Source organism: Mobula hypostoma, chromosome 18, assembly GCF_963921235.1.
Source record: "Mobula hypostoma chromosome 18, sMobHyp1.1, whole genome shotgun sequence".
Lineage (NCBI taxonomy): Eukaryota > Metazoa > Chordata > Chondrichthyes > Myliobatiformes > Myliobatidae > Mobula > Mobula hypostoma.
Window position 1 is genome coordinate 32,567,936 of NC_086114.1, and position 20,704 is coordinate 32,588,639.

General features: G+C 42.5%; 1 protein-coding gene across 1 annotated transcript in view; it reads left to right on the plus strand.

Moving 5' to 3' along the window:
* Positions 1 to 20,704, plus strand: part of LOC134358441 (tyrosine-protein phosphatase non-receptor type 13-like) — a 426,694-nt gene that overhangs the window by 245,017 nt on the left and 160,973 nt on the right. Inside the window, exon 26 of the mRNA XM_063070670.1 lies at positions 3,917 to 4,094. Coding sequence (XP_062926740.1) covers positions 3,917 to 4,094 — 178 coding nt within the window. The remainder of the gene's footprint in view (positions 1 to 3,916; positions 4,095 to 20,704) is intronic.

Consider the following 20,704-nt stretch of genomic DNA (forward strand, 5'->3'; position numbering starts at 1 on the left):
TCTTTGCCGCAGTCAGCTATGTATATTTAAGGCAGAAATTGATAGATTCTTGATTAGTCAGTGCATGAAGGGATACAGGGAGAAGACAGGAGATTGGGGCTGAGAGGAAAATTGGATCATCCATGAAGAAATGGTGGAGCGGACTCGATGGGCCATATAGTCTTATTCTTCTCCTGTATCTTCTGGTCTTATGGTCTAAATGAGTTGGCTTCAAAGTGGTATGATGTAACTAATATGGTGCTGCAGGGATCATTGCTGGGGCCTCAACTATTCAAACTCTCTGTGACTTAGAGGAAGAAGCTGGCAGTTTTATAACTAAATTTGTTGCTGATGTGTAGGTATGTGGGAAAGCTGGACACAAAGAGTTTCAAAGAGATGTAGATCCATTAAATGAGCAGGCAGATATTTTACAGATGCAAGTCAGCAATTACTTGTGAAAGCAAACTGGCCACCAGCCTGTATTGTGGAGGGGATAGAGCAGGAATGGAGACATGTCTTGCAGCAATTGTACATGGTTTTGCTGGGATCATTCTGAACATGTAGTATGGATTTAACATTCTTACTTATTGCCCATTACGCCACGAGTGTTTAGTACAGCAATGAAGATCCTACGTCTCTGTCTGTATAGAAGCATTCTTCATTGCTGTTTCCTTTTCAATTTTTTGACCAGTCAGTATTGTTAGCCTTAAGCTGAACCCCAGAACCTGGAGGACTGATGGATCACTCTTAGTCTGGCCTCTGCCCTTTGTCCTGTTTGGCATGGGTGACCCTACCAAGAACCAATGCACAAAGTCTGGACCCCAACCAACATAGCTGTCTGGGTCATTGAGGCACACACGCCTCCAGACCCTACGACAAGGTTGTGGTTCTCTTGGAGATGATTGAACATAGAATGTACAATATTGATTTAACATAGAACACAGAAAAGTACAGCGCAGTACAGTTCCTTCAGCCCACAATATGTGCTGACCTAAGGAAGGATATACAGTACTTGCATTGGAGTCAATTCAAAGAATGGTTGCTGAGAAGAAGGGTTGTCACAAAGTAGAGTCATAGGACCATAGACAGAGCTTGGAAGCTGGCCCTTCAGCCCAATAAGTCCATTCTGACCATCAAGAACCATTTACACAAATCCAGCAATCATTCCATTTTTTGTTATACACACATCCTCACTCCCCCCCCCCCCAAACTAGGAACAATTTATAGTGGCCAATTAACCCGCCAACAAGCGTATCTGTGGGATGGGGGAGGAAAGTAGGGCACCCGGATGAAACCCATGCAGTCGCAGGAAGAATGAACAAAGTCCACACTGACAGAGCACTGTGTCAAGATTGAATCTGGGTCAGTGGAACTGAGAAGCAGGGTCCCTACTAGCTGCACCACAGTGCCACCTCTAATGAGGAACACAAGTAAGGTTAGACTTGTACTCACTGAAGTTTAGAAGAACAAGAGGAGATCTTAGACCATAAGACATAGGAGCAGAAGTAGGCCATTCAACCCATTGAGTCTACTGTGCCATTCTATCATGGCTGATAAATTATCCCTTTCAAACCCATTCTACTGCCTTATCCCAGTAACTTTTGGAACCCTGATTAATCAAGATTGAAAGATACAAGGTTCTAAGGGATAGCAGAGAAGGTGGTTGCTGAGAGGAAGCTTATCCTTGATGGGAATCTGGAAGATGAAAACCTAAATTACTAATAATGGATTACCTATTTCAGATGGAGATGAGGAGAAATTTCTCTCAGAGTATTGTGAATCTTTGGAATTTGCCATCTCAGAGACTGTGGAGCCAGGATCATGGAATGGATTCAAGATGTTAGGCATTTGAAATGGAGGATTATTAGAAAACAGAGTTGAGATGAAAGGCAGGTTATCTTACTAAATCATGGTGAAGACTAATGGAGCTGTGTAGCCCCTACACCTTCTCCTCGTATTCTTACAATTTTATGTTTTGAACTCACAGTCTTCATAACTCAAAGGATATGATGCTGCTGGTTGAATCACTGTAAATACGGGCCCATGCACTCGGTGTCCACTTTATTAGATACACCTGATCATTAATACAAATATCTAATCATAGTCATAGTCATACTTTATTGATCCCGGAGGAAATTAGTTTTCGTTACAGTTGCACCATAAATAATAAATAGTAATAAAACCATAGATAGTTAAATAGTAATATGTAAATTATGCCAGTAAATTATGAAATAAGTCCAGGACCAGCCTATTGACTCAGGGTGTCTGACCCTCCAAGGGAGGAGTTGTAAAGTTTGATGGCCACAGGCAGGAATGACTTCCTATGACGCTCTGTGTTGCATCTTGGTGGAATGAGTCTCTGGCTGAATGTACTCCTGTGCCCAACCAGTACATTTTGTAGTGGATGGGAGACATTGACCAAGATGGCATGCAACTTGGACAGCATTCTCTTTTCAGACACCACCGTCAGAGAGTCCAGTTCCATCCCCACAACATCACTAGCCTTACGAGTGAGTTTGTTGATTCTGTTGGTGTCTGCTACCCTCAGCCTGCTGCCCCAGCACACAACAGCAAACATGATCGCACTGGCCACCACAGACTCGTAGAACATCCTCAGCATCGTCCAGCAAATGTTAAAGGACCTCAGTCTCCTCAGCCAATCGTGGCAGCAACTCAATGCATAAAAGCATGCAGACGTGGTTAAGAGGTTCAGATCAAACATCAGAATGGGGAAGAAGTGTCATCTAAGTGACTTTGATCGTAGAATAGTTTGCAGAGAGTGGTGCGAGAAACAAAAAAAAAGCATCCAGTGAACAGCAGTTCTGTGGGCAAATATGCCTTGTTAATGAGAGAGGTCAGAAGGGAACGGCCAGACAGATTGAAACTGATATGAAGGTGACATTAACTCAAACAACCGTGTGTTATAACAGTGGTGTGCAGAAGAACATCTCTGAATGCAGAACATGGCAAACCTTGAAGTGAAACATACACTGAGTGGCTACTTGATTAGGTATAGGAGGTACCTAATAAAGTGGCCAGTAGGTGTAACAATTGGTTAAGCAATCTTCCTTTCACACTGGGGTGAATTGTGGGTGCATTTGATGAGAAAAGCTTCACATGTGATTGAAAGATTGAGAGCCAATGTGACACAGTGGGACTGTACTTGGACTGCTGCATGTCACCCCATACATACATGTCTGATTTGCCATATAATTTCTCGGTTAAGCCTATGATCTTTGTAAAAGAGAATTCTCTCCAAGTGAAGATTTCTGTATCATAAAATCTCTTCTCCTGAAGCCAGTGCCCTCTTCAGCATCAGATCAGCCCACTGAGTTTCGGAAAGTGTTCCAGTTAAAGGGAAAAAAATAATTAACGTTACCCCACTAAAATGTCCTCCCCTGTTCCTGAGACAAAAAACCTTAAGTGTGCATGGATCAGATTTTCCTTAAGGTCTTATGATAAATGGGAAAGATTTTGCCCAAATCCTCTTGATGCCTAACCCATTCAGTTCAGGAGTAAGATGTACTGGATAATCAGTGTATAACATTTGTAACCAATCCCATTGAATTACAAATGAACTTGTACTGGCAGGGAGATTTTTGCAGTGGGAAAAAGGATCAACTGGGAAGAGGCAGATCTATTTGAGTGTCAACATTGTATAAAGCTGGCAGAAATTTATAATGGGCACTTGTCATAATTTCCACATGATCTCAGTTTACAATATAAATTAAACTGACAGGGCCTTCCATGATAACGTAGAATTTTCCCTACACTTGCACATCTCTGTATCTGCTTTCTGTTGTTGATTTTTCACTTGGAAGTCCTATAACACGGAGAGACACCAGGGGCTGTGAGGAGGGCAGGTACGGTGGCAGTGATTTTCATGTCCAGCTGGGTCACAGACAATTCACTCAATCACTTTGTATTTCTTTTCCAGGTAGTGCAGCTTGTGCTTGAGAGAGGTCAACAGGGAACATCTGCACCTCCTGGTTATGGAAGTCAACAGGGAGCCATTCTCACTGACAGTAGGCACAGCAAACAAGATGAATACCATGATGACTCCATAGCAACCACCTCTGCTGTCACACCCAAGGACTACAGCTTCGAGACAGATGGTAGGATCTGATGTTTAGAGAGCGAGCAATGCACTGGCATGGCACTTACAGTTTTCAGGGGTAATTTGTAGTCTGTCTCTATAACATAGGATTTGTGAAGGTAATTGTTGGAATTAATTCAGTTTCAGCAGTAAAAGAGACGTCTTTGCTCAGTCACATCCTTTCAGACTTAATTGGAGAGTTTGAGAAAGTGTGGGACAGTAATAATTCAGCTTTGGAAATGTAATTTTACATGAATCAGTGAAATGTTATTCTGGAAACATAGTCTCTAGCATTCATGTACCCAACACATTACTGGAGTTGAACTTCTAGACGTTCATCAACTGAAAAGACTAAACTTATTTTCAAGTTTATCATACAGTGTAAGTCTGAACAATTGAAGTGAAAGCACAGTATTAAACAAGTAGGGATATCTTGATTTAGCAAGTCAGAGCCATAGTTATGCAGCATAGAAGTTGGCCCTTTGGCCCAGTTTGTCCATGCCAACCAAGGCACCTAACTGAGTTAGTTTCATTTGCCTGTAATTGATCCTAATCGCTTTAAACCTTTCCCGTCTGTGCACCTGTAAGAACGACTTTTAAACACTGGAATTGTAAATGTGATTTGCTCAATTCCAAACAATTAAAGTACACCCTGACTCAGTTGGAACTGAGCCTGTTGTAACTGGAGAGCAAATGTATGCCGCCGAGGCTGGAATCCTTGATCCCAGCTGAACAGTATGTAGAAATCCAACGTAAAATCTTGCATCACACAAAACTCATGGTTGCTGCATCCCACCCATCCATCTTTCCGCAGCTTGCCAACCTTCCACAGGCTCCTGGTTGACCAATATCTCAGCCACAAAATACATCAGCTCATATTAGATAGAGAGGTGGAGTAATTTGCCAACCTTCCAGGGTTTAGGCCTTCGGGGGCTGAAGATACAACTGGTAAGATAATAAAATGCAGGTTACTTGCAGAGGTCAGAATTGGAGGAATGCAGGGGTTGCACAGGGTTATAGGAGGAACTGAGATAGTCATAGTCATAGTCATACTTTATTGATCCCGGGGGAAATTGGTTTTCGTTACAGTTGCACCATAAATAATAAATAGTAATAAAACCATAAATAGTTAAATAGTAATATGTAAATGCCAAGAAATAAGTCCAGGACCAGCCTATTGGCTCAGGGTGTCTGACCCTCCAAGGGAGGAGTTATAAAGTTTGATGGCCACAGGCAGGAATGACTTCCTATGACGCTCCGTGTTGCATCTCGGTGGAATGAGTCTCTGGCTGAATGTACTCCTGTGCCCAACCAGTACATTATGTAGTGGATGGGAGACATTGTCCAAGATGGCATGCAACTTGGACAGCATCCTCTTTTCAGACACCACCGTCAGAGAGTCCAGTTTCATCCCCACAACATCACTGGCTTTACGAATGGGTTTGTTGATTCTGTTGGTGTCTGCCACCCTCAGCCTGCTGCCCCAGCACACAACAGCAAACATGATCGCACTGACCACCACAGACTCGTAGAACATCCTCAGCATCGTCCGGCAGATGTTAAAGGACCTCAGTCTCCTCAGGAAATAGAGATGGCTCTGACACTTCTTGTAGACAGCCTCAGTGTTCTTTGACCAGTCCAGTTTGTTGTCAATTTGTATCCCCAGGTATTTGTAATCCTCCACCATGTCCACACTGACCCCCTGGATGGAAACAGGACAAGGATTGGTCGAGGTTTGAAAGTAAGGATGAGAACTTTAAGGTTGAGGTGTCCCTAACCTGGCGTCTGTATAAGTTCAGCAGGCTGGGAAATGATGGGTAAAGTGAACATTGTGAGTTCAATCATGGGTCCAGGAGCTTTCGACATTCTCAAGTTCAAGGAAATTAAAATAAAGGAGGCCAACCAGGCATGCTACCTTCAGAACTGAGACAGGGATGAGTGTTAGAGGACTGAATGTATTGATGTCAGATATATTTCACCTGTGGTAAGAGGCAGGTTCAGTTGCCAGCCACTAGAATTGACAGTGGAAGGGAGCAGAGGCAGTTTGAAGACAATGTCTTCACTCTTCTAAATATATAGTAGGAACAAATTTCTACTTGTTTCCATATGAGGCATTGTACAAGTCCAACATCAATGACCCGAGGCCCATCCAAACCTCCACTGCTGTCTATGTGGAGTTTGCATGTTTGCCCTGTGACCATGTGTGTTTCCTCTGGGTGCTGCAGTTTCCTCCCACAAAAGGTACTGATTGGTAAGTTAATTAACTATTGTAAATCTCCCCACACTTGGGCAGGCATAAAGGAGTCGCCATGCATGTAAGACAGAATTGGTTACTTGGGATTGATGAGATTACACTAAGCCGGTACAGGCTCATTAGCCTGAATGGCCTCTTACCTTGTAAGAAATATGTAAAATACATAACAGAAGTCTAACCGTTCAGGAGAAAATGCTGGGGTCAAAAAAGGTGTTGGTGAGTTAGAGCTGGGCTGGGTGTCAACACACACCTGTGGAAATGGCAAGATGTTTTTGGATGATGCTGCTTGGGGAGCCTGTGAAGATATAGGAGACAGCCTGGCCAGATCAACGGAGTGAAATGGAGCAGTTCATATACACGAAGGACTGAGAATTGCTGATCACTCTTCAACTGGAGTGCAGATGGGGCCAGCTTTATTCCACTCTGTGAAGTTGAGCAGATGCGGTTATTACAATCCCCAAAGTTGCTGTTAATTATTTTCAACAAACTAATTCTCCTTTGGATGCCATTTGCCATTTAACTTCATGAATTAATGAGCAGTTGTAAGACAGGTGTTGGTCTACTCGAACCTCATTAGGAAGTTGAGTGACTGGAACAATGAGGCACTGTAAACTGTAAATAGTGGGGTGGCAAGGTAGTGTAACACTTTACAGCACCAGCTTTAAGATCAGGGTTCAATTCCTGCCGCTGTCTGTAAGGTGTTTGCACATCTTCCTGTGACCGTGTGTGTTTCCTCCAGGTGCTCCAGTTTCCTCCCAGATCCCAAAGATGTACAAGTTAGGGTCATTAAATTGTGGGCACATTGGCACTGGAAGCATAGTTACACGTGCACGCTGTGCCCAGCACATCCCCGATGCAAATGTTTCAACGTACATATGAGAAGTAAAGCTGACAGGACGGGTATGGAATAGGAATGTAAGTAACCAAAGAAGCAAGGTTGCCAAGAGCCGTTCTGTCTCTTTGGACATTTACTTACCCCTCAGTAGTTCAAAGTTCAAAGTAAATGTATTATCAAAGTATATATATATATTTGTCACCATATACAACCTTGAGAATCGTTTTCTTGCGGGCGTTCACAGTAAATCCAAGAAACCCAGTAGAATCAATGAAGGATCACACCAAACAGGACGGACAAACAACCAATATGCAAAAGATAACAAACTGTGCAAAGACAAAAGAAAAAAATAATAATCAATAAATAAGCATTAGATATGAAGAACATGAGATGAAGAGTCCTTGAAAGTGAGTCCATAGGTTGTAGGAACAGTTCAGTTCAGTGATAGGGTTGAAATTGAAAGAAGTTATCCTCTCTGGTTCAAGCGCCTCGTGGATGAGGGGTAATAACTGTCTCTGAACCTGGTGGTGTGGGTCCTGAGGCTCCTGTACCACCTTCTTGGTGGCAGCCATGAGAAGAGAGAATGGACTGGGTGGTAGGGCGACCTTGATGGTGAATGCTGTTTCCCTGCAACAGTGGTCAGTAGATGTGCTCAATAGTGGGGAGGGCTTTACCTTGATGGATTGGGTCATATCCACTACATTTTGTAGATTTTTCTATTCAAGGGCATTGGCGTTTCCATACCAGGCTGTAATGCAACAAGTCAATATACTCTCCACCACACATCTACAAAAGTTTGTCAAAAGTTTAGATGTCATGCCAAGTCTTTGCAGACTTTTAAGAAAGTAGAGACACTATTGTGCTTTCTTCATAATTGCACTTGTGTGGTGGGCCCAGGACAGATTCTTTGAAATGATAACACCAGGTATTTTAAAGTTGCTGACCCTCTCCACCTCTGATCCTTTGTCTTGCTGTCATTGAGTGAGATGGTATTGTTGTGGCACCACTCAGCCAGATTTTCAATCTCCCTCCTATCTGCCGAATTGTCACCACCTTTGATTTGGCCAACGACAGTGATGTCATCAGCAAACTTAAATACGGTATTGGAGCAGTACTTAACCATACAGTCATGGGTATAAAGTGAGTAGACCGGTGGCTAAGCACACAACCTTGTGGTGCACCAGTGCTGGTAAAAATTGTGGAGGAGATGTTGCTGCCAATTTGAACTGACTGGGGTCTGCAAGTGAGGAAATCAAGGATCCAACTGCACAAGGAGATACTGTGGCCAAGGTCTTGAAGTTTACTGGTTAGTTTTGAGGGGATGATAGTATTGAATGCTGAGCTGTAGTCAATAAAAAGCATCCTGATATATCCATCTTTGCTCTCCAGATGTTCCAGGGGTGAGTAAAGAGCTAATGAAATGGCATCTGCTGTGGACCTGTTGTGCTGGTAGGCAAACTAGAGCAGATCTACATTGCTTGTCAAGTGGGAGTTGATAGCTTTCGTCACCATCCTCTCAAAGCGCCTTGCCACAGAGGATGGAGACGCCCCTGGATGATAGTCACTGAGGCAGATTACGACGTTCTTAGGTACCTCAGACTGCTAAAGTGAGAGGTTAAAGATATCCGTGAACAGTCCAGGCTTTTGATCAGCACAAGTCTTTAGTACACAGCCAGGTACCCCATCTGGGCTGATGCTTTCCATGGGTTCACCCTCCTAAAGGATGCGCTCATGTCAGTCTCAGAGACTGAAATCATGGGACCATCGGTGGCTGTGGGAGTTCATGAAGGTCCCTCCATGTTTTGACAGTCAAAGTGGGCATAGTCTGGGAGTGAAGCCTTGATGTCACTCGCAGTATGGGACTACAATAATTGACAAGCTTGCTCATGCTCCATGCTTGTGATGCAACTGCAAGTAAGACTTTCATTACACCTGTGCATACGTGTACTTGCACATATGACAATGAACTTGACTTTGACTGCCAGGTCACCAGTCCAGAATCAGAATCAGGTTCACTATCACTGGCATATATTGTGAAATTAGTTGTTTTGCGGCAGCAGACCAGTGCGATACATAAACTATAAATTAGAGAAAGAAATATAGTGAGGTAATGTTCACGGGTTGGTTCATTGTCTGTTGAGAAATCTGATGGTGGAGGGGAAGAAGCTATTCCTGAAATGTTGAGAGTGTGTTTTCACAGTTTCACACTCCTGTACCTCCTTCTTGATTACAGTAAGGAGAAGAGCGCAAGTTCTGGGTGACGAGGGTCCTTAGTGACGGACACCGCCATTTTTGTTGCATCACATTTTGACGTTGTCCTGGATGCTGGGAAGGCGACTGCTCATGCTGAAGCTGGCCACGTTTACAACTTCTTGCAGCTTTTTCCGATCCTATGCAGTGGCCCCTCCATACCAGTCGTAAACACCCAGCAGCGAATGGCATGTAGCTGAGACTAGGAGATAGTCCCGGTCTGGCATGAAGAGGTGTAACAGATTGGAGGATGGTTGGGGTGGTGGGCAATGGAAAGAGGACTTTGGGGATAAAGTGGTGCAGTTAGGTGTTGGATAATGTCAAAGCCGGTAGGATCTGTACTTGTCTGGCAGATGGGAAGTGTGGGATGGAGGCACATGGGCAGGAAAGAAGTGCTGAAAGAGTCAGGCATATACTCCTCTGGGTCAAAGAGAGCTGAGAAATGTACGTAAGGTTTGATGCCGATAAACTCATCCTTCCTTTTAGCTGCCAGGTTTCCCACACATTTCTGAATAGACAATGAAGCCACGTACACTAGCTCACTTTTTTAAAATCTCTTTTTGTACTGCTTATTTAATTTATTATTTATGTATATATTGCTTATTGTAATTTATAGATTTTTTATTATTATACATTGTAATGTACTGCTACCACAAAAGAACAAATTTCACTTCATATGTCAGTGATATTAAATGTGATTTTGATTCTGAAATTCCAACCTATGCAGCCACAATTTTTAAACTTCTGTCCCACCACTCCCCTCTCTCAGTCTTGGAGAGAATTGAGATATTATACATGATTGGACATTGACTGAAATCTGAGTGTATTCACCACCTTCCTAGTTAGTCTCAATTCGGAGTGGTATTGCTTTGTATTGCTGACCAGGAGTCTGAGCACCAACCACGACCATGTGTATGTGTAAATATTTTTTAAACGGTGTACTTGATTGTACCATCTCACTCTAGATGAGTAAGGCCATGTCAGATTTCTTCACAGTACACATAGCTGAGCAAAATCTGAATTTCGTCTTTATATTGTCTTGTCTCTCAGGTCAGAGGTTAGTATTTACCTTCATCCTTCTGGTTTGTTTTTGAACAAGTTGATGGTGTAGAGAAGATGCATGGCATGCTTGCCTTTATTACTTCAAGAATCAGGAAATTATGTTGCAGTTTTATAAAATTCTTGTTAGGCGTCATCTGGAGTATTGGGTTCAGGTGCTTGGAAGTAGATGCATGGGGGATGTCAGAGCTAGTTTTAAGATGCTTGGAAGTAGGTACAAGCGGGATATCTAAGGAGAAGTTGGACAAACTTTGATTTTTTTTTGGAGTAGCGGAGGTGAGGGGAAACCTTATAGAGGTTTATACAACTATTAGAGGCATAGGTAAACAGCTAGTGTCTTTTCCCTGGGTCAAAATGTCAAATGCTAGAGAGCATCCATTTAGGATGAGAGGCGGATCATTCAAGTGATATGTGTGGGGTAAGTTTTTTTTACACAGAAACTGGTGGGTGTCTGGAATGCCCTGCCTGTGAGGGAGGAAGCCAATCCGATGGAATCAGAATCAGGTTTAATATCACTGGCAAATGTCGTGAAATTTGTTAACTTAATGGCAGCAGAACATTGCAGCACATGATAATATAGAAAAACATCAATAACAGTAAGTATGTGTATTTTAAATAATTAAACTTAAATAGTGCACAAACAGAAAAAAAAGTGAGGTAGTGTCCAAGGGTTCAATGTCCTTTTAGAAATCAGATGGCAGAGGAGAAGAAGCTGTTCCTGAATCTCTGAGTGTGTGCCTTCAAACTTCTGTACCTCCTTCCTGATGGTAACAATGAGAAGAGGGAATGTCCTGGGTGATGGGGGCCCTTAATAATGGACGCCGCCTTTCTGAACCACTGCTCCTTGAAGATGTCTTGGGTAGTATGGAGGCTAGTATCCATGATGGAGCTGACCAATTTTACAACTTTCTGTAGCTTCTTACAGTCCTGTGCAATAGCCTCCCCCATACCAGACAGTGATGCAGCCTGTCAGAATGCTCTCTCTACAATACATCTGTAAAAGTTTTCAAGTCTTTTAGGTGACAAACCAAATCTCCTCAAACTCCTAATGAAATATAGCCACTGTTTTACCACCTTTATAGCTGCATCCTTTGGGACCAGGTTAGATCCTCAAAGTTATTGACATCGAGGAATTTGAAATTGCTCAATCTCACCACTTCTGATCCCTCATCTTACCCTTTCTGAAGTCCACAACCAGCCCTTTGATCTTACTGACGTTGAGTGCGAGGTTGTTGCTGCGACACCACTCAACTAGCTGGTATATCTCGCTCCTGTACACCGTCTCGACTCCATCTGAGATCCTGCCAACACTGGCTGTATCATCAGCAAATTTACAGATGGCGTTTGAGCTATGCCTAGCCACACAGTCATGGGTGTAGCAAATGTAGAGCAGTGGTCTAAGCACACATTCCCGAGAGGTTCTTAGAAAGGCACATAAATATGCAGAGAATGGCGGCTATGGACCATGTGCAGGCAGAAGGGTTTAGTTTAATTGGGCATCACTAGTTTAATTTGTTTGGCACAACATTGTGGGCTGAAGGACCTGTTGCTGGGCTGAACTTGTTGATGTTCTAACAGTGATTTAAACTGACAATGAGCACCTCAAAGGACTCGATCATATAGGTGCTATATCTCCTATAGAAGGAGCGCTGCAAAAATTCTTTACCCTCCTTTTTAAAGGTTCAGTTCATCTCCGTAGGTGTCTGAGAGACTGACCTCCAATGTTTATCTGCAACCAACATCAATAAACCCGAGGCTGATGCTGAGATTCTCTGTGTTATAAGCAACAAATCACTGGACACAAGTAATTAGCTGCTCATTTAAAGTGGGAGCCCTCTGAAATTACACCATATAAATACTAATACCGAGTGGGACATGGGATCCTTCCAAATTCCCTGCTACAGCTCATTATTTTTTGAGTTTTTTTTTCTTTAAGTGTCAATGTGATCATTTCAAGCATTTGGAATTCTTCGAATGAGATCTTCAACAAATTAGAATCTCTGTTGACTCCTGTTATGTATCACCCTGGGCATAATTGGTAATCCAATCATCTTCAAATTCAGCTGGGTTCTGGGTACAAATCCCACTCGTTGCCCAGAATCTTGGACAAGGCTCCAGTGTGATGCTGAGGGACGGTTGTACTGTCAGTACTCAGACTTGAACCAAGTGCCCTGTTGTCTAAAATGGATATAAAAATCTATTGACACTGGAATAAGAGTGGCTAACTACTGTAGTAATCTGACCATAGATACACCCGACAAGACTTAATAACTGATTGTTGTGGACAATGTTGACAATTTTGTTTCTACCACAGACGCTGCTTGGCCCCTGAGTTCCTCCTGCACATTGTTTGTTCATCTGCAGTCTCTTGTGTCTCTATTCCTGCAAGTTCCTGACAGGTTTCTGCTTGCTTCTGTAAACTTCAGATCATCCTCACTACCGTCATATGGCTCACCAGTGCCACTCAATTCACTGAGGAGCACTGGGTCTGAGAGGACTAACAGCTCCACTTTGAAATTTTCTTCCATGTTTTCATGTCCTCCATCACGCAGCCTTAGTGTTCTTCGACATCTCCACCAACCCTCAGACACTTTGATATCTACTGAATGATCGCTTTCTCTCTCTCTTCCTGGCCTTTTGCTGCTCTCCAAAATTTAATCACTGTACTTTGTCAACAACGTCCTGAACTCTCAAAGCCCTGGATGTCACTCTGTTGACAATTCTATCTCCCCCATAAAATGTTCATGGAGTTATGTAGCATGGAAGCAGATCTGGCCAAACTCATCCATGGCGACCATGGTGACTATCTGAGTAGTCCCATTTGTTTGTGTTTGATGAATATCCCTCTAAACCTTTTCTATCCATACAGCCGTCTATCTGTCTTTGAAACATTGTAATTGTACCCACCTCTACCACTTCCTTGGCAGCTCATTACCATATAGCCACAGCCCTCTGAAAAAAAAATTTCTTCAGGACCCTTTTAAATCATTCCCCTCTCACCTTAAACTTGGTTTTCTCGTTTTAGACTCCCCTACCCTGAACCAAGGAGTGTGACCATTCTTCTTATCTACTGCCCTCATGACTTAATAAACCTCTGAGGTCACCCCTTAGCCTCCTGCACTCCAGGGAGAAAAGTCCCAGCCTGTCCCATTTCTTCATATGACTTCAGCCTTCCAATCCTAAGCTTCATAAAATTTATCTCGGCTTTGGGGCACTCCTCTGAAGATGTACAGTATTTTACTTAATACCCTGTAATGCTTCTCTTCAAATGCTTAAATACATTATTATTGTATTTGTTGTGGGAAGGTGGGAATCGTTGAAAAGGTATTCTTATGGCACAGTACTGGTTACTCAAATTACTGATAACCCATTCTGCTTTAAATGTATAAAGCAGAATTGGAGTTAATTTTAGGGCAGTTCAGGTAGTCTTGGTGGGTTCCTTACACTGACTAAATGATATAAGACCCTGATATTAATCATTCTTCGGTCATGCGTCAAACAGCAGGGAAGCAGAACTTTCGACCTACTGAGAACATACTGACCATCAAACACCCATTTACACTACTCCACTAGAACCATTTTCATTCTCTCTACATTCTCATCATTTCTCCCTAGATTCTGCCACTCACCCACACTAGGGGGAACTACGGTGGCCGATTCACCTGCCAACCCATAACCAATGGATCAAATTTCTTAATTCTGCTCCTTTGTCTTTGGTATGTGGGAGTACAATGAAGCACTTGAGGGAAACCCATACAATATCTGTCTCTTCAGCGATCAAAGCCCTCTCAGAGTTCTGTCCCTCTTCTCCTCCATCTGCATCTCTCACACTACCCGTTACACACTCTTCATTTGTCATTAATCTCTCCTGACAAATGTTTCTGTAGCTTAGTGTCAGCTATGTCAGAGTTCACTCTGTAGAACTTTATGGAACATTGAAAGTTGTGGATGACTGAGTGCATCTTTCACGCTTTCTGGCTCGAGCCCAAGTTGACCAGATTCACTAGTTAAAACTTCCTCCATTGCCATGGTTGGGATTAGACACAACAGCCTACAACGCATCCAGTTCACTCCCAGTTAGGTTCTGGTGGCTTCACCAGCAAGTGAAGTCATTCATCCAGCGTTTGGCCCAAGCATGATTCATGAGAATAAGATGATCAATGGAGGGCCTTCACTGCAACTTTACTGTTTTGGACGTATTTCTACTTCAAGCATGCGCAGGAAAGACACTCCTTACCTGCCCTTGTTTTTGACCTCCCATCCTCACAGTGACATAAGAGGGCTGAATGACCAGTGTGATAGAGTCGGCTTTACATCAACAAATCAGTGGTCTGAATCTTACCAAGTAATCAGGCATGAGAATTGCTCTCAATCTGGTCCCTTTAAGGAGGCTGCAAATCTCAAATACCATACAAAAGAAATCTAGTTCAGGAACGTACAGTCGATTCTCCTGGAATGATTTCTATTTAAACCTTCAAATTGCGAACAACCACCACAGAATTTAACACTAACGTAAATGAATTAGAATTGCAGTGGTGAGGTTTCTGCAGGCATCAATGCTTCATAAGCAGCAGACAGAAAGAAAATCACACAGAATAATTGATATATTTCAGGAATAGACTGCGCTGCCGTGAACACGTGCATGAATTTATGACATCTTGAAATCTTGAATAAGTTGTTACATTGTGGGAAATCAACACTTCAGCTCATATTGTACAGCTGGGACCTGAGAACTAGTGGTGATCTGATTTTATTTTATTGCCATTGTGTATAATTCTATTTCAATACTCCTTATTATATGCAAAGTATATAACAGGTAAAGGTAGAATTGGTGGCAGTACATGGTATTTATCCTGATTATTGTCTGTAGAACCACCAGAATTGGAAATAGAAGAAGAGGAAAAATAACTCTCAATTATACTGAAGCCTGTTACATACAATCGACATCTGTCTGTGTAGCATTTCATCCACTGAACCTCACATATAACTATAATCTAATGAAGCATTTGGATTACAGATCTTGTATAATGTTCCTTGTTTTACCACAACCACACACAATCCAACATGGAGAAGGTTAGATATTTCTGAGCATAGTCCGGACCAATAAACCATCAATCGTGTGTGTGTGTGTGTGTGTGTCACAAGGGCCTAGACTGACTGAGACCAGTTTGTTTTTTCCAGCCTTGCATTTTCTTGCATTTTCTCATGTCCTTTGCCTTTCTGGTCCTATAACCATTGGGTATCTTTCATTCATTCCACCACATTGCCTTGTGCAGTCTTCCTTCTTCGCTCTACCTGTGGTGCTAGAACCTCAGCTGCCAAGACCCTAGATTTTGGAACGACCTGCTGGAGAACTCAGTTTCAGTGTAGGGAAATGGACAGTAAAGATTTCAGGTTGCAATCTTTCATCTGAATTGAAAGTGTACAGGGGGAGATAAAACAGGTGACCTGGAGGGATGGCACAAGAGCTGGCAAGCAATTGAGAGTGGGAAGTGATAGTTGGAGGCAAGAAAAGGCTGCAGATTAAGGGCTCTGATAGAAAAGGAAGTTGGAGCATGAAACCAAACTAGGGAAGTGAGGTGGGCAGGTGGGAACAGTGGGGAACGACACTCGGTGGGAGGAGTACAGTTCAGTCTCTTGTGTCTCCTTAGGTTTTGGAATTTTCTGTACAAAATGCTGCTTCTCTTCCTGCTGCCTTGAACGTGTTTCTCCAATGACCTCTTGCTTACCTAGGCTAATGGTTATTTTTTGATTAATTATAAAGTGCATTGAATGATAAACTACGCAAATGCCCATGAATAATAAGAGTAGCTCTTGTCATTGGAGGATGACAGATATAGAAGAGAATTTGCTTCCTGTGGAGTCTGGCTGGGTAAATGTTCTCACAGTTTAGCTTGAAGTGTGCATCTTACATTCCCTGTGTGGGACTCAGCACTGGGAACACCAGATTTGTGAAATGACCCTAGAATAGTTGACTACAGGCCCTTCCCAAGTTATAAATATCCAATTTAAGACACCTGTGCATAGAAATAAGTTCCCATAAGTATTATTATGTATCACAGGTTGGTATAGAAACTGCTTGGTACGTGACCACAAGAAACTGCAGAAAGATGTGGACGCAGCACAGAACATCACAGCAACCAGTCTCCCTTCTCTGGACTCAGTCTATTCTTCTTGGTACCTTGACAAAGCAGTCAACGTAATCAAATACCCCTCCTCGACAAGTTATTCTCTCTTCTTCCCCTCCCGTCAAGCAGAGGATACAAAATCAAAAAAGCATGTGCCACCAGGCTCAAGGACAGCTTCTATCATGCTGTTATAAAACTATTGGGCAGTCCAGGAGTACAATAATATAGACTCTTGAGCTCATAATCTACCTCATTATGGCATTGCACCTTATTGTCTGACTGCACTGCACTTTGCCTTATCTTTAAATTTATTCTGCATTATGTCTATGAAAGTTCTCGATCATTCAGGTCATTATATATCAAACAGTAGTAAATCAAGACAACTGGACTTGCTGTGTTGTCCAGAAGACAACATCTGAGAGGCTTCTTCAGTTCTGGTCCATAGTGGCCGGTTTTCCAGTTTATAAACTCTTGTGAGTTGTTTAAAGGTATAGCAATCACATGAGGGTCATTAAGAGTCACTGAGATAATGAGAGTGTCATTAGTCTTATCTTTGCATGCATAAAGGTGTGAACTGTGTAGAGATGTCAGGACAGGGAGGACAGGTGGCCTGAAAGAGGGGTTACAGAAGCCATCTTTGTCAGAGTGGAAAACCCATCCCTGAACAGACGGGGTGGGTACGACACCACCTATCAGCTACTTATATTGTAGTCCTAACATCTCTACCCCGGTGTCTCCACAACAGTTCACACCTCCACTCATGCAAAGATAAGACTAATGACCCTCTCATTACCTCTATGAATCTTAATGACCCTCATGTGATTGCTTTACCTGGACACAACTCACAGAGTTTATAAGCCAGAAAACTACCCACCATGGATCAGAACTCTTGGATGAGTGGCAAAACATCTTCTAGACCAGTGGTCTCCAACCTCCGGGCCGCGGACCAGTACCAGGCCGTGGAGCATGCAGGGGTGCAGCAGTAGCTGGTGCACACCCAGCACATCTTTAAGAAAAAAGCCGAAATAGACAAGCTAATTAATTAGGTGCTGCCCGGCACATAAATGTTGGCCCAGATCAGAGGCAATTGAAAATCAGAAGAGAATCAGTCTTGGGGAAAAAATACTTGTTTACACGTAACCTCCCCACAGTATTATGACACCACTGTCTCTCAAGGCCACAAGCAGCCACTTTCACTGTGGGAGGCCACTTAAGAGTGTTGCTTTGGAAACTGACTAGCAATAACTTCTATTGATATGTGTGTAACTAAACTATACTCTGTTAAACAATGCAGCATCCACTGATACTTCCAGCCCATTGAAACCAGCCATAGAGTGTTGGACATTCTGATTCTGTTTGTTGTAATTAGGCAGGGAACAACAATAAATTAATTGAATTGACTTTATTACTTACATCCTTCACCTACATGAGGAGTAAAGATCTTTATGTTAATTGACTCTCCTCCATACTATTCATGGCAATACAGTGGATCTGTGCTTAGTTTTTGAGTTATTTTGTATATTTACTGATTTATGGACAAAATTGATTTAGGAGCATAAGTAAAATTGAAAATCATTCATAACCTGGGGATTGCGACTGAGGCACAGAGATAATTTGCAGTGCAGTTTGATTCTCGAGTACAGACTTATTTATGCGGTGAATGAAAATTGTCAGTCAGCTGTACCAGGTACATCGACAAAGTTTTCCGTTTCTTACCGATGAGTAATCACAGGAACATTTCATGAATCCTGATTGTTAACAACAGGATCACTCTGTTAAATGACTCTACATGAAGCCACTGTAGTGAAGATTATGCCAGGCTGTTTCAAACACACTCTTGTTCATTTTAAATTGGCAGCAGTATCAAAATGCAAAATATTACAGTTGGAAACTGATAAAACGGTTCTCAGCTCCAGAGCGAGTGCACAGAGAGAGTATGCAAACTCCACACAGGCAGTAACAGGAGACCAAGACTGAATCTGGGAGGCAGCAACTCTACCTGGTGTGCGCCGTGTGCCCAGAACCGGCTATTTCTTTGATTACATCCAAGAACCTGTCTTGCTTTTTTGTAGAGAGCCTGCATCCCATTTTAAGCTGATGGCCTTAGAAAGCGATGCTTCAAGAGGTCAGAGAATTGAACATCAACTGAAATATTTAAGTACTGTACCCAGCATTTGCAGTTGTTTTAGTTTAGTACACGAGAAACATTTTAAACTAAAAATGCTTATTCTTTTTGTTGGAACTGCAGAAGCTGAAATTTAATAAAATGTAAAATCAACAGCACCAAACAACAGAAGTAATAAAAGCTGATAAAGGGATTTCAAAGCGAGCAGTGAAAACTGCTATTAATGTGTAAGAAGCAGATCGGTCTCTCAAGATGAAAGCAGGTTAGAGTCTAATGTGTAATAAAGAAATGATCGACTGTTTATGGAGCACAACAGCACAGAAACAGGCCCTTTGGCCCACTTAGCCTGTGCTGAACTATTGTTCTGCCTGCATTAACCTGCACGCAAACTGTAGTCCCCCATACCTCCCCCATCAATGTACCTATCCAATTCTTTTAAACATTGAAATCAAACCTTCATCTAACACTTCCACTGTGTGTTCCACCCTCTCACCACCCTCTTGGGTGAAGAAGTTTCACCCGATGTTCCCCTTAAGCATTTCACCTTTCACCCTTAACCCATGACCTCTCGTTCTAGTCTCACCCAACCTCAGTGGCGAAAGCCTGCCTGCATTTCCCCTATCTATACCCTTCATAATTTTGTGTACCTCTATCAAATCTCCCCTCATTTTCCTACTCTCCAGGGAATGAAGTCTTAACCTCTTTAGCCTTTCCCTATAACTTAACGTCCTCAAATCCCAACAACCTCCCTGCACTCTTTCAATCTTATTGATATAACTCAGATGCCATAGAGTCGTTAAGCACAGAAACAGGTCCTTCAGCCCACTGTGTCCTTGGACTTCTATGCCCTGACAATTCAGCTACTTGTCTCTTAAATGTTGTGAGAATGTCTGCCTACCCCACCTCTTCAGTCAGCATATTCCACACTCCAACTGCCCTCTGTGGAAAAAAAAGTCTTTCTCAAATCCCCTCTAAACCCTGTCCCTCTCACCTTGAACTGTTGCCCTTTCATTTCAAACACACCCATTGTGGGAAAAATATTTGTACTCTATTCCCCACATAAATTGCTCCAGGGAAACAAACCCTTCTCTCCCAACTCCCTTTATAACTGAAATAATCCAACTCAAGGATTGTTCACAGAAAGGGGGGAGGATAAAGCACCAAAAACACAGTGAACACAATGAATGTATAGGTCATGTGGAAGATATTGAGATCTAACATCAGGAGCAGAATAACTGATGTAAGAGCATAAGGATGGAATAGTGAAGGTTAGATGATTCATGTGAAGTTTGTTCAATTGTTTTGGGACGTTGAGCATGATTTAATTGCCCCTTTGAACTAGTGATACTAATAAATTGGGTGAATGATGAAATTAACAGATAAGAAGAAAATACAGCAGCCATCTCTGAGTGGGACTTGGGGCAGATATTTGGACTGGCTCTCTCCTTCCCATCTCTGGGCTATGAGCTACAGAGTTGCTGCAGCATTAAATGTCATGTTGTAAAATTAGACGCAGGAAGAGCAGCATATTTCTGGTGTGGCTGACAAGAAAAGATCCTGAAGGGAATAGATTCTTTGTTCCACTCTTCATTCACTTTCCTTTTATTTTGTGTATTTAGTGATACAGCATTGAATCAGCCCTTTGAGCTGCACCCCACCTATTTAACCCTAGCCTAATCACAGGACAATTTACAATGACCAGTTAACCTATGTAATAGGTACATTTTCAGACAGTGGGAGGATACCTGGAGAAAACCAACACTTTGACGGGAAGACGTACAAGCTCTTTACAGACCATGCCAGAATTGATCTCCAAACTCCAATGCCCCAAGTTTTGATAACATCACACTAACTGCTGCACTACCACAGCACCCACTTGTGTAGGTGTTTGAGGCTTCTGTCAGTTTATATCAGGCCCAGCAATCAGAGAAGCAGAGAAACCCATCTGGAACTAATTTGAAAGATTTAGTTAAATTAC